Source organism: Aethina tumida, chromosome 1 (genome assembly GCF_024364675.1).
Source record: "Aethina tumida isolate Nest 87 chromosome 1, icAetTumi1.1, whole genome shotgun sequence".
Classification (NCBI taxonomy): Eukaryota; Metazoa; Arthropoda; class Insecta; order Coleoptera; family Nitidulidae; genus Aethina; species Aethina tumida.
Window position 1 is genome coordinate 3980839 of NC_065435.1, and position 16760 is coordinate 3997598.

The 16760-nt window shown below is 22.8% G+C and overlaps 1 protein-coding gene across 1 annotated transcript in view; it reads left to right on the forward strand.

The window, feature by feature from the left end:
• Positions 1-16760, forward strand: part of LOC109609451 (metabotropic glutamate receptor-like) — a 170970-nt gene that overhangs the window by 84870 nt on the left and 69340 nt on the right. The window contains exon 3 of the mRNA XM_049968623.1: positions 14237-14483. Within this exon, the coding sequence (XP_049824580.1) occupies positions 14249-14483 (235 nt within the window). The 5' untranslated portion in view covers positions 14237-14248. The remainder of the gene's footprint in view (positions 1-14236; positions 14484-16760) is intronic.

Below are 16760 nucleotides of genomic sequence, written 5' to 3' on the forward strand. Positions count from 1 at the left end.
ATGTTGTTTGTTTTGCTAAAATTATATTAGTACAGTTACATATAAATTATTTTCAGTGATTTATTCTATATTTAATAATTAATTTATTTTATGTTATATTTTCTATTAAATTTATTTACTATTTTATTAGAATTCGTTTCTACAAAGATAAATTCAAATAAATATTGTTGTATATTAAGTATGATTTGATTAGGATTTATTTATTTTTTATATTGAATTTATTTTAATTTTATTTATTCCCATTTTCTTAATTTCTTGTGAATTTACAATTAATTTCTAATTTAATTTTCTAAGAAACATTTAGTCTAGTATATTTTATTTAGATTTATAATGTGTTTATATAAATCTTATTTAACAATAACTGAAAATTTATAATATTATTATTAGAATAATTGCTATTTAACCTTTTCTAAAAATCTTGCAAGTTTAATTTTAATAATTAAAATGTTTTTGAGGCATTCACCATTATTGAACTATGAAGAATGGTGGTTTAATTAACTTATTAACATAATTTAACTAAATTTTAAACTGTCCAACAAAATTTATTAATTTATTTTAATTTATTTATTTATTTTTTTTTAATTTTTAATTTTTTTTATATTAATTTTTAATAACCTTAACCTTAATAAGGGTAATCTTAATAAGAATGATTTAAAACATTTCCTTCTTCCTCTTTACTAGGATTTCTTCATATTAAATTTATATAAACAATATCTTAAAATATTACAGAAATTCGTATAATTAACCTTAATATTGCCAAATTTAAATGCTAAAACTAACAGTTCAATAAATATTGCATTTATGCATTATTAAATGAAAATTTATTTTTCTGTTTTTTTTTTTGAAATTGCTGAGTGTTAATTAAAAAACCACTAATTAAAATTAATTGATTTATTTACAAGTTTAAAATACGGTATAGCAATTTTTGGATTACAAAAAGTTTTTTATAATAAAATCTCCAGTTCGATTAAACAAATAAACCACTACACAAACAAAAAATATTTTAGTTGGTATAATTTCATAACAAAATATTTGTACACGAAATATTGTTTGAAATATTTTGTTGCTGTAAACATGTTGTTTGTTTTGTTATAATTGTATTACTCCAATTTCATATCACATTTATTTTAAGTTATTTATTAGTTTATAATTAATTGTTGTGTAGATGGATTATTTTCGAATTTTGTTGGTACACATTTTTTTTTTACTAAATTTATATAGTATATGTATGTATGAATTCGTTTAATCCCCACATTGATATAAATTTAAATAGAACCTGTTTCATATATCCTGTACTAAATATTAAGTGAAGTTTTATACGGATTCATTTATTTTTATACTGAATTTATTTAAATTTTATTTGTTTCTATTTAAATTTGAACACTTCACTTTAAATTGCTAAATAAAAGCAGATTGCAATTTTGAGTCAAGTGAGCTATATTCAATTTTATATTGTATTTATTTAAATTTTATATTTATTAAATTTATTTATTTATTTATTGTATTTTTTATTGTTATTGTCAATTTAAAAAAATAAATTTTAAAATAAAAACTTAAATAAAAATTTATTAGAATATTAATTTTATTTAAACTTTTCCTGTGAATTCATGTAATTAAAGTTAAAATTTATAATAATATATAATATATAAACTTTATTTTGTTTTTGTTCTTTAGAAGTATTTGATTATTTATATTGAATTTATATAATAAAACACTCATGTGATTAATCACAATATTTATAATTTTGATTACTAAAATAAAAACAGTTCTGTGCAATATTAACTGAATATTTATTAGAATATTTTTGTTTCATCAAATTGATCAGCAAATTTAATGACTTTCCTATTTAATTTAAAGTTTTGTTAATAGAAAATTATTTAATAAATAAATTAATGATATAAAAATTACAATGTATTTAAAAAAACGTGTTTATCTCGTATGTAACAATCATAAAATGTTTGAAAATGTCCGATTAAACAAATAAACCACATCACAAAAAAAACATATTTTAGTTCGTATTATTTCACAGTAAAAGTAAAGTAAATTTTGTTACTGTAAACATGTTGTTTATTTTGTTAAAATTATTTTACTCCAGTTTCATATCATATTTGTTTTATAATTAATTGTTGAGTGGATGGATTACATTCGAATTTTGTCAGTACATATTTAGTTTTTTGTAAATTTATTTACTAGTTTATATGAATTCATTTAATCCCTGCATTGATATAAATTTAAATAAAACCTGTTTCATATATCCTGTACTAAATATTAAGTGAGATTTTGTCCGAATTTATTTATTTTTATATTTAATTTATTTAAATTGCTTATTTAATTTTGTATTAATTTAAATTCTATAGAGTATATTTATTATTTTATTAAATTTATTTATTGTATCCTTTTATTTAAAATTTTAATTTCTAAGTCAAGTCTAAAATTATGTTTAATTAAACATTAAACTTTTTTCTTTGGTTATTTATATTAAATATAACTACTTTCATGTGTTTCCAGTGTTAATAATATTAATTGTTAAAATTAAAACTGTTAAATAATTTTTTCTAAGGAATATTATATTTTTATTAAATTTATTTAAATTATTTTCTTTGTAATATCTACTGAGATTCATTACACTGATCATTTTAGATCAAAGCAATTTAATTATTTCCTCTTCGGAATATTAAATTGGAATTCTATCAAGATATATTTATTTTTTATTAAATTTATTTATTAAGTCATCATAAGTTATTTTGAATTCGTACGCTGATAAGTCCTCCCATTCAAACAGCATCAATTATTAATTGAATTTTTATCAAGATAAATTTAATTTATTTTCACTACATCTCCTGAAATAATCATTTTAATTCCTTCTGTATAGAATATTTAAGTGATTATGCATATGCAATTAATTTTTGCTTTCAAAAGTAATTGATTTATATGATGAGTCAACAGTTTTACAAGGGAGTATATTAAAAATGGTGAGGCGAATTTGGTTATCTCAACGTGCTTAATTTATGTAGATTAAATTTTATCTACGGTCTAAGCACCCGTACTTAATATTGTGTATTGATTTTATACTTCCGTAAAAAGGTACAGCAGCAAATAATTTAAATAAATTTATTTATATTCAGCAAAAAATAATTACACATAATAAGTACACAGTGACACAAAGTGACAGAAAAAGGAATACATGGATTCAGTTGTCAGTTTTTATTTGTTTTTTATGTAATTGAGAAAAGTAAATATAATGAGTTACACCTCTATAATGATTCAGACACTCATTGAGTCGACTTGGCATTGATCTATTGAGGTGAACTGATGAAGACCTTGATCTTGAAGGTCCGCCAAAGGTTGTGGAGGAATGTCCGGAGTCCAGAGATCTTGACAACAAACTTACATCGGAATATTGGAGGCAGTTCAACCTGAAATTGGGCATTATCCCATTGGAAAACTGTATTTTGAAGGGTACTAATATAAGGTAACAAATGGGGTTCCACAAAGCTGCTGAGCTAACAAATTGTTAAATCAGCTTCAGATGGTAGAAATTATGGATTTGGCCTTTCTCTGCAGTACCTTCTTCCAGACAGTGCTTAGACTCTAGCTTATCTTAATGACAAAAACAAACTCCAGCTTCCTTTATCAAATTCACTTAGAAGATTAAATTTGGACGTCTTCGTTCTAACTGAATTTGAACTGAATGGACGAGAGTTAACACACCAAATTTCATTAAAATTGTAGCACTGGACTGCGCCACTGAGTATATTAGTGAGTTTGTATTCTTTAAAATATTCCACCGTTTATCCAGTAATTAGTGTTGACCGACCAAAGCTCACTGCCTTATTTTCTCGTCGCGGCTAAACTGAGCGTGGATGAGCCAAATAACAAATGGGGATATAATAAATAGCGGGTTATAATTAAAAGACCATTAGAAAGGTACATGTATTTATCTTGCCGGCTTATATATTGGATGGAAGTGCAAGCCGTTATTTAATAGGGTCGTTTCCTCCCTCGCTGCTGACACTGACAATGTTTATCGCATTCCTCTACCTTTTCTTGCTCTTGCCCTCGCCACTGCCTGTTGACTGACCTCTTTTGCATTTAAATAAATTCACGTTTTTCGAACTTACTCCCCGTCCCATCGGCCGACGAACAAAAATATATCGTGGGCTTAATTACAGTTTTTTTTTTTTTTGTTTTGCTTTTAAATTAAAACTGCCGTGATGCGTTTTATTAAAAACTAAGTTCGGAATTCAGTAACAGCTTGGCCCTTTTCCCGAAGTGTTACGGGATTTTATGGGGGAATGCCGTGTCGGAATTACACATCAGTTCAATTGGTATCGCACACAAAAATATCATTTTAATGTGTAATAATTTCGTGTGTTATACATCCACCTATACGAACACATGTTTATCGTCGTGATCGTGTCTGGTGGGAGTTACGTTTGAGAATTTCTTATGGAAACAACGCGTGATAACTTTAATGGCGTAAAATAAACATCTGTCATAAGATTAAAATCGACGTTTTTTTCCTATTGTTTAATATTTCCGATGAAATTTTAGGGTAATTTATTTGGGGAATCGCTACAAATTGATGGCGGAGTTTGATACATTGTAAGTATTCTCCAAGGAGAAGCATTTTAATTAAACCCTTATTATCTGGCTATAAATAAAGTCAATCAATACAATTAAGGTGTTTTCGTTTTAGGTAGTTTCACACCCCGATAATTTAATTTTTAATTATAAAATATTTAAATTAACATATTAGTTTTTGATTTAATCAAAAAGTTTTTTCATACTGTAGGAATTTATTATTTTAAATAACGCCGGATTATCTCGCCAAGTTGTACACTTATTAAAGCTCTGCCCGAAGTTTAAAACTTGCTCCTCAGGACTGTAATACTTCATAAATTTAATTAATGTGAGTCAATATTTTACATTTTAGTTTTAAACTAAAAATGTTCAGATTGAATACGATTTAGTAAATTATATTAAATAAGTTAAATACTCATGAAATATGTTATATTATTTTGGAGCTAACAGAGTTAATGTTTACAGACGATTTTACTTCCTATTAATTTAAATTAAATTTAAACTACTGAATAAAAAATATAAATAAATCTGCAGTTAAGTTTTATAACGTTGAATTTGGTCTGTTACATTAAATATGTCATAATTTAAATTCCGAAACGAATTAATGGACAAAAACCAAAACATTATAATTAAATTTTCATAATTTACTATTATTTATTCAAATATCAATGATTGTTCTTCACGAATGATTTATTTATATCTTTCAACAATTTCAAAGTAATTTAATGTAGTTGTTTGATTATTTAAAATTGATATAAAAATCATTGAACCAAAGATTACTGAAGTATGAGAAAAAACAATTTGTGAAAAATTATTTAGAATTTCCTCATTATGGGACATTTTAGAAACATCTTGTTTCTTCTGGTTTATTAATCATTAACCAAAATATAGAATTATTTAAAACAACTTTTTATAAAATTAATGTATAATAGTGGTCATTATTATGGTAACTTTTTAAAATGTAAAATATTTTAGCCAATTTAAATAATTTGAATCAAAGTTTTACATTTAATTTTAAACCAAAAAATGTTCACATTGAATACAGTTTAGTAAATTATATTAGATAGTTTAACTCAACTAATAGTTAACTATATTGTTTTGGACCTAACAGAGTTTATGTTTATTCGACGATTTTACTTCCTGTTAATTTAAATTAAATTTAAACTATTGTAATTGAATATTCAATTCAGTTGAAACAATAAAAAAATAGAAATAAATCTGTAGGTAAATTTTTGTAACGTTAGTTTGGTCTGTTATATTAAATATATCATAATTTAAATTCCGAAACAAATTAATGGACAAAAACCAAAACAATATAATTAAATTTTCATAATTTACTATTTATTTATTCAATTATCAATAACTGTTTATTCATGAATGATTTATTGTTTTCAACAATTCCAAAGTAATTTAATAATTTTGTATGAGAAAAAAACAATTTGTAAAAAATTATTTAGATTTTCCTCATTATTGGACGTTATTAACTACAATAAATTTTAATTTTATTCTGATTTATTAATCATTATAATTATAGAATTATTTATAACTTTTTAGAAAATTAATATATAATAGTGGTCATTATAGTAACTTTTTAAAATGTAAAATATTTTAGCCAATTTAATTAATTTGAGTCAATATTATACATTTTAGTTTTGAACTAAAAAATGTTGAGATTGAATACGTTTTAGTAAATTATATTAAAATTAAATAGTTTAACTCAAGTAATAATTATTTTGTTTTGGAGGTAACAGAGTTAGTGTTTCTACGACGATTTTACTTCCTGTAAATTTAAAATAAATTTATACTACTGTAATTTAATATTCAATTCAGTTGAATCAGAATAAAAATATGAATAAATCCACAGGTAAATTTTTGCAATGTTGATTTGGATGTAACATCAAATATATCACAATTTAAATTCTGAAACGAATTAATAGACAAAAACAAAACAATATAATTAAATTTTCATAATTTACTCTGTATGTATTTATTCAATTATCATTTGTTGTTTACGAATGAATGATTTATTTGTTTGTTTCCAACAATTCGAAAATAATTTAATTTAAAATGTTTTGATTTGAATTTAAAAATATGTTAATCCATCAATAATTAAAAATTATATTCAGTGAACAAAATATTGAAATATTTAATTTTAGTTTTTCTAAAACATCCCTACAACTAAGAGCATCCACCATTATTGATATAAACTGTTTAATTTATTAATGGTGGATGCGCCCACTATATGTTTAATAAACAAGGTGATATAGATGGTCAATATTTGTGAGTACGAAGGACACCTATAACAATAAAGAAAATTTATATAAAATAAATAAAATATCATAGTTTCTCCTGATGAAAATTGAATTCTTCAAATTTAAATTTTAAAATTGTTTTTTCTGTAAGTTTTGGTCAAATCTGTTCATGTTCTCCTATTTTTCTTGCCCTATTGACTACGCCATTGAATATTTTTTAAATCCATTAAATTCTTTGCATAATTTATCAGAAAAATAGTTTTCCTAATGATTTGTTACAAATACAAAGATAAATACAATCTGAGGTTGTTTTATCATATGGTATCATATCTACTTGAATTTGAATTATTGAAAATCAATTTCACATCTTTCTTTATACAAATATATTAGGATAATGTATACAAAATAAAAAAATGATTGGACCTAAGGTGATATTTAATTTTATTTTCCTAAAACATGTCTTCAAATATGACGCATCCACCATTATTTAAACAAACTGTTAAGATAATGGTGAATGCGTCCAATATATGTTTAATAAAAAAGTGTTTCTTATATGGTCAAAATTTGTGAGTAGGTAGAACACATACAATAATGAAGATAATTTAAATAATTATAAAGTTACTCCTGATGAAAATATAAATTCAAATTTGGTCTTATTCATTATTGAGTTCTTGAGAATTATTCTTTTAAAAACAGAAAAGCGTTTGTGTGTTTATATTTTATGGTTAATATTCTGTAAGTTAAGTTTCAATAATAATAAGATTTTCGCAAAGTTATTATATGTTATTCGACAAACAGACTCTGCTCCTTCATACATTTGATATATGTAAATAGAAAAACCAACGTAAAATAAATATACGTCGTAGTGTCCTTAGATAAAAAAAAACGAAATAACATAAAAGTGGAATTCCCACACAGAATTCCTTCTGCAGTTATTGCAGGAATAATATTTATTTTATTATAAAATGATGACCTTACGAAGCCGATCCTCAAGGGTACCGTGCATCGTATGATGCCTCTCCGCTTTACTTTTTATTTTTAATTTCCAATTTGAATCGTGCACCGAACCGGGTAGAACAAAGACCGAAATAAATACAATAGAAAGTATTAAATCAATAAATTGAGAACTCTTCATGGACCGTAGGCAAATGTACCTCAAAGCGTTGTGATATTTAAAGATTTGATCCCGCTGCATTCGACGAATAATTTACACCTTAATACACTGGGAAATTACACGAAATTGAAACGAACCCTTTAATAAAAAAAAAGTGAAGAGAAAACGTGAACGTTAAACACGAATTTTATGCATCGTCAGATTTTATGACACGGTTTTATTTTTCAATACATCGCAAATTACGTTGGGCTGTGATGTTATTGTGCACGGCCGTAACGTCTTGTTTTCCACTTTGAGGTGCCGTTTTAGTTTTTAATAATCACCGGCGACTGTGTGCAAAGACAAAAGTCCAACGGCAATTAAATGTATAAAAAAGTAGCTACCTTGAAAACTATAATAGTATTATGTACAAAGTGAGTAGTCTTGAAGCCTCATTAATTTGTCGAGAAAACCAGTTCCTTTTCGCATTCAGTTTCAGTTCGACGCTTTGATCTATTTTATGATATATATTTTTAATTTAGTACAAAATTTTTGCGTTCATATTATATTTAAAAATATTTCATTACAAATGTGTATGAAAATATAATAATACACATACAATATTATTTGTTGCCTTTGAAGGCTTTTATTTTTATTAAATCCATAAATATTTATTTGTCATATACGTATTATGTGAATTGTTTAATTAAATAAACTCATATTATATCATTTTTTTTAAATAAATTTTTATGTGATAAAAATATTGTTGGTGGGACCTCATTTCAAAAACATATTTGAGGAATGAATGTTTCATGGATGTTTCAAACACAACTTTGAGTACTTTAGATAAATTTGTGAATGTCAAGATTTAAAAAAAAAAAAATGTGTAAAAAAGGTTTTAGGGGCAATAAATTATCAGGGAAGTGCTTTTTATTTAATCAAAAAAAAAATATTATTATATGTTGCTGAGGAATAATGAAGTTTACTAAATTTTATTAATGATAATGTAAAAAATTAGAAAAATAATATTTTAAGGTCCAATGCCGTTTAATAATTTTAAGGTCTTACTTAAATAATGATAAAAGAGACTATTTAAAGAACTTATTAATAATATTTTTTTAATTGCACATCTGAAGAAAATTAATTTTCATTGTTTCTGGAGTAAATTATCAAAATAATATTAATTTATTTAATTATTCTATCTAGTTTTGACCTCATATTGTAAAATATATTTGTAAGACTTTATTTATGATGTATATTAATTTATACGAAGAAAGTCATTTGAATAATATAGAATTTACATAATCAAATAACAATAAATTTGTGACAGGAAAAACAGAAACTGATTTTGATTATTGATAATTATAATTTTAAAACATTATCAAGTTTACTAATTTTTATTAATGATAATGTAAAAAATTAGAAAAATAATATTTTGAGGTCCAGTGACGTTTAATAATTTATATTTCTAAGGGCTTATTTAAACAAAGATAAATGAGGCAATTTATACAAATTATTAATAATATTTTTTTAATTCCACATCTGAAGAAAATTCATTTTTGTTGTTTTTAAAGTAAATTATTAAAATAATATTAATTTATTTTATTATTCTTTCTAGTTTTGAATTGTAAAATATATTTTTAAGACTTTATTTATGGTGTATATTAATTTTTTTAAAAAATGTCATTTGATTAATATTGAATTTACATAATCAATTAACAATAATTTTGTAAATGACGTTTAATATTTCATATTTTTAAGAGGTTACTTAAATAATAGTAAATCAGACAATTTATACAACTTATGAAGAATAATTTTATAGTTGCACTTCTCAAAAAAATTAATATTCATTGTTTTTAGATTAGATTAGAAATTACTAAAATAACATTGATATATTTTATTATTCTTTTTTTTTGACCTTATGTTGTAACTATATTTTTAAGACTTTATGATGTATATTAATTTTTATGTATAATAATGAATTTATATAATCAAATAACAATAATTTTCTAACAGTAAACTTTAAGACAGAAATTGATTTTCATTATGGATAATATTTTTAAAACGTTATGAAGTTTAACAATTTTTATTATTAATAATGTAAAAAATTAGAAAAATAATATTAGTTACTTCAATAATTGTAAATGAGACAATTTATACAACTTATGAAGAATAATTTTATAACTGCGCTTTTCAAGAAAATTAATTAATATTCATTGTTTTTAGAGTAAATTACTAAAATAACATTGATATATTTTATTATTCTTTTTTTTTTGACCTTATGTTGTAACTATATTTTTAAGACTTTATGATGTATATTCATTTTTATGTATAATAATGAATTTTTATAATCAAATAACAATAATTTTCTAACAGTAAACTTTAAGACAGAAATTGATTTTCATTATTTATAAAAATTGATTAAAATGTTATCAACTTTAACAATTTTTATTATTGAGAATGTAAAAAATTAGAAAAATAATATTTTTAAGTGGTTACTTCAATTGTAAATGAGGCAGTTTGTACTTTTGAAGAAAATTAATTTTCGTTGTTGTTAAAGTAAATTATTAAAATAATATTAATTTATTTTATTATTCTTTCTTGTATTGATCATATATGATAAACTATTTTTTTAATGAAGGAAGTCATTTGAATAATACCGAATTTCTGATAATTTAGAAAAATAATGTTTAAGGTTCAATAGTGTTTAATAATTAATATTTTAAAAGGTTACTTAAATAGCATATTTGAAATCGAAAATATGTTTGGATCCTGTAAATTTTGTATACTAAATCAGAATTAATATTAAAACTAGAATAATAAAGTCAAACATTAAATTTATATTAGGGATAATGTAAAACAAATATAATTTATTAAACTTGTTATTAAATTTCGTGTTTAATCAAATTGTACATAAACATTAAATATTTCATGCATGAACAAATAATTTTCTGTGAAATAATATATTTTTAATTTAATTAGTCACGTTTACAACAATTGGTGCATAATAGAGGCACAAGTACGTATGCAGGAGTTCCGGAATACTTCAAACAATTATAGTCGAAAATCCAGAAACAGTTAGTGAACAATGCAACAATCGAATGGCGTTTCGGGAATGCGTGTCCGAATATCTTGTCATTTTTGCATTAAAATTTCAGTCCCTTGTACGCATATGGAATTGTGCAAATGCCGCCATTCACATACAACGACATACAACGAAATAATTTCCACATGTTCCTAATTCAAACGATCATAGACGCCGGCACATGTATATGTATCTTTGGACTGTATAATTGAAAGCAGGTAAACTAGTAAACATCGGTAACAGACATAAATTGTAACGCAAACAAACAATAAAATAAACAAAGAGACGAGCTCTGACAGTAATGACACGTTCATAGGATTAGAAATAATAAGCGGACGCGTTTTTGACAATGACACCGTTTTACTACGATATTCCAACTTGCACTAATTATTTCTTGGGTTCTAATCGATTTTTGTGGTGCACAAGATTACTAACTGAACAATTCTGAACTTTCAAAGAACCATACAAAATATGTGGGTTATTTAATTTTCTGATTAAAGATTTCTTTGAGATTAAAACAAATTTATTCATTATTTTTGTATTAATTCATAAATAATGACATTTATTACAAAAATAATAAGAAATTTCAAATTTACTTAATAAATTTACTAAACGTCATAATTACCCCAGTTTTAGGAGATTAAAATTTAAATATTCTAAATTAGAATATGACAATTCTAATTTTAATAATAAAAATGATAATAAATTGAAACGACATAAATATATTATAATAAAAAATTCACATGGCGTCCCAATTTGGTTAATTTTAGAAATTATTATTATTAGTATTTACAGAGTATTAAAAATATGAAAAATTAAACGTATTTGAGCGTTAAAACAATATTTTTTCAATAATGAAAATCAATGTCTTTCTTCAGATTCATCATTAAAGAATTAATGTTAATAGATTTTGTAAATTCAACTTTTAAAATTAGAAAATTATGGTTAATAAATCATTAAATTGCCTCATTCTTCATTATTTTTTCCTAAATTTTTAAATTATCAATAATATAAATCAATTTTTTTCAGATTTAGAATTGGAAAATTATTGTTAATAGACTATGTAAATTTCTCTATTATTCAAGTAATTTTCTTAATTAAAATTAGTAATAAATAGGGTTAAATAGAGGTTAGGTTAAAACAAATTAAAAGCATCATATTCTAATAATTTACTCTAATAAACTTAAAATTTTACATTTTTATAATTATGCTCATATTCAAAACAAGAAAGAATAATAAAATAAATTAATGATATTTTAATAATTTACTTTTGAAACAACGAAAAATAATTTTCTTCAGATTTACAATTAAAAAAGTAATTTTAATAAATAATATAAATTGTTGCATGCACCATTATTTGAATAACCACTTTAAAATGTGAATTATTAAATATATTTTTTTTTTCTAAATTTTTATATTATCAATATTGAAAATCATTCTTTTTCTTTCAGATTTAGAATTAGAAAATTATTGTTGATAGTTATGTCTATTATTCAAGTAATTTTCTTGATAAAAATTAATAACAAATATGAATAAAATTTTAAAAATATTGATTATACAAATTAATATTAAAAATAAATATATAAATGACTATAAAAATCTTAAAAATTTTAAATTTTTTTATAGTCATCTTCAAGTTCAAAATAAGAAAGGATAATATAATATATTTATTTTAATAATTAACTAATAATAACAAAAAATATTTTTTTTAAGTTTGCAATTAAAAAATTAATGTTAATAAATAATATAAATTGTTTCATTCACCATTATTTGAGTAATCTCTTAAATTTGTGAATTATTTCTTATCATTCACACTTAATTTTTTTCCTAATTTTTATATTAACAATAATAAAAATCAAGTTTTATTTTCAGATTTACAATTAGAAAATTATTGTTAATAGATTATGTAAATTCACTATGGTGTAAAATATGTCCTTAATAAAAATTAATAAAATCCTAAAAATATAGTTTATAAATTTGTGTAGTTTATATATAAGGTAAAAACAAGAAAAAATAATTTAATAAATTAATATAATTGTAATAATTTACTTTAATAATAATTTACTCTAATAAATACACACACAATGACATCACAAAATAAATATCTTTTATATATTGTTATAGTTATGTGTGTGGTGAAAACAGGAAAGATTAATAAAATAAATTAAGATCATCTTAATAATTTATTATAATCGCTAATGAATAATAAGAAAAATAATTTTCTTCACATTTGCATATAAAAAATTCTCCTTATAATAATTAATAATAAATGTAGTAAATAATAAACAAACGCCATTTTACTAAATTAATAAAATATATGCAATTTTAAGTGAAAAGTAAAGTAACTTTAATATTACATTTGTAAATATTTATTACATATTTATTTTACAGCCTTTCCCAAAATATTGTCATAAACTATGACATATTTGTTATATAAAACAACTTCTTCTTGACTTATGAGCATATTTATTATATAGCAGAGTAACATTCTTGTGTTTTAAGATAAGTTGGAACAAGAGTTATTTCAGCTTTTATCTTTGTAACATAAATATTTATTACATAAACACCGCTTAAAGAACACAAAATTTATAAATATTTTTTATAGATATAATATACGTATAGTTTAATAAAGTTACAAAAAAACATGGCTTTAATTGATTTTCGTTTAAGTAAGCTTAAGTTACAATTCAAGGCCATGAATATTGGCTGGACTTTTTTTTATGTCCAATTATTAAATTAAAAAACTGTGTTTAATTAGTTTATGGTTTTTGTCCATTTTTTCCACTGTTCAGGAACCATAATTTTCAGCCATTAACATCAGTTTTCTGTCTGTTTCGTATTAGAAAAATTAAACTTTTTTTTTTTAAATAATAACCTGCCACTCGCAAATTATTGCTCTCGTTTCCTTTTCTGCGCCCCACACACATAAATTAAAACGTTTCAGATAATTATTTCGAGAACATTAACGTTTCGCCTAAAAACCCGGTTACAATTCAACATGTACACACCGGGTCTGTTTAGAATAAAACTACCTACACCACGTATAAATTAAAAAGTGGCTGCATTTCCATTTAGTTTACTTTTAATTACGGACCCGATCAAATTTTCAGCGTTGCGCACACATCGGAAACGGCTGAATGAAAAATAAAGGAATAATTAAATGTATAAAAATCGATCCGGTTAAAACGGGAAATTTTCTAAAAAGTTGTTGTAACGTTGCAGATACACGGATGAATGAGGAACCGGATACGGACGGGTGGTTGCCAGAGTGGCCGTTGCAACCGCATCTACCGCCACAACCGGAACCGGAACCGGATCGGGAACATACTGCAGGGCATGACCACAATCACCAGGATCCACACGTGTTCCCTGCTCTTCGTACTGGCCGCCGCGGTCCAGCAGGACCAGGAGGCGGTCAGCGTGCCGGGTGACATCATCTTGGGCGGATTGTTTCCGGTGCACGAGAAAGGTTTGTCATCGATTTTTATGATTGACGTGATACTCCAATTCTGGGTTTTGTGTAGGGGTGTATTAGAAATATTAAAATATTTAATGTGTTAAAATGATATTACTTTAATTACATAATTACATTTAAAAAGGTTAAAATAAAAATATTGAGACTGTAAATATCCTTGAAAACCATTAGTATCATTTTAATAACTTATAACAAAGAATTAATAACTTGAATAAAAATCTTTGAAATCCATTTAAAAGTAATACATAAATAATAAGTAAAATGAAGACTACATTTCCAATCGGAAAAATTTTACATTGTATTGATCAGAATTTTATAATGGACAGTAAAATATTGTATCTAATATTTTTAAAAACATGGAGAGACATTAAATTTACAATTAATTAATACTTAAATTAACTCATTTTACTTAAAATAATCAATTTTAAAAAGATAACTAAATAAAAATGTTCAGTTGGAATAAAACTGAAAAAATAATTGATAAATATGTGTAAATTAATAAAATTTACATTCTTTTTAATTTTGAAATATGCTGTTTAATAAATAGTACTATATAGGATATTTTTTTTTTTATTTTTACGAATAAATATTTAAAAAATCTTTATTGAATTTTATATGAATTTGAAGTGACATATTTACAATTACTGTACATTTTTTAATTAATTTATGTAAATTGCCTTTATGAATTTTAAATTAATCGCTAAATAACTGCAATAAATCTTAAAAAAGAGTAGTTGGAAACATGCTGTTTAGTAAATAGTAAAATACAGGGTATTTTTTTTATTTTTACAAATAAATATTTAAAAAATGTTTATTGAATTTCATATATTTACCAATATTTTAATAGCTAATGATTAGAAATTAATAAATATTATAAAATCTTGAAGAAAATTAATTATTTTTTACATGTGTGTCTGAAATGATGAACTTACAAACAAAATGAAGAGTACATTTTCAACTAAAAAAAAATTCCAACTAGAAAAAATTTACATTGTATTTAAAGAGGTTTTATCCTGGACTGAAAAATGTTTATGGTTTTCAAAAATTAGATTATATTCACAATTAATTAATATACATTTTGTAATTAATTTATTTCCTTTATGAATTCTGAATTAAATATTAAATAAAAGTGTATAATTGCAATAAATTTTAAAAGAGAGTTGTTGGAAACATGTTGTTTAGTAAATGGTACAATTCAAGGTATTTTTTTTTAAATTTTTACGAATAAATACTTAAAAATTCTTTATTGAATTTCATATATTTTCAAATATTTTAATAGCTGATAATAAAAAGTTAATAAATATTATAAAATTTTGTTGAAAATTCATTATTTTTACATAAATGTGTAAACAAAATGATAGAAACTTACTAACAAAATGAAGAGTACATTTTCAACTAAAAAAAATTCCAACTAGAAAAAATTTACATTGTATTTAAAGAGGTTTTATCCTGGACTGAAAAATATTTATGGTTTTCAAAAATTAGAGGCGATATATTCACAATTAATTAATATTTACTATACATTTTGTAATTAATTTATTTCCTTTATGAATTCTAAATTAAATATTAAATAAAAGTGTATAATTGCAATAAATTTTAAAAGAGATTTGTTGGAAACATGCTGTTTAGTAAATGGTACAATTCAAGGTATTTTTTTTTTTTTAATTTTTACGAATAAATACTTAAAAATTCTTTATTGAATTTCATATATTTTCAAATATTTTAATAGCTGATAATAAAAAGTTAATAAATATTATAAAATTTTGTTGAAAATTCATTATTTTTACATAAATGTATAAATGATAAAAACTTACTAACAAAATTAATAGTACATTTTCAACAAAGAAAATTTCCAACTAGCAAAAATTCATATGGTTTTATTATGGACGAATTGTTTAAGGTTTTTAAAAATGATTATTATTATTAAATATTATAAAATCCGGAGAAAAAATCATTATTTTGTACAATATGTAGATAAAATCAAAATTACAGATATTATTACTACTTTTATTTGCTTTATAAAAAAATAAGTAGATAAACACAAAACTATGAAATATTCTTTATTAGCAAATTTTATAATACCTTTTAATTTGGTGCATTTTACTAATACCTTTAATAATATATGAATGAAGATTTAATAAAATTCTGTGAAAAAGTCATTATCCTTTATACAACTCTGTAGGTAAAATAATGAAAAATAATAACAAAGAAAATGAGTACCACATTTCCATTTAATAAAAAATCCAGCTGGGAAAAATTCATATTAGATTT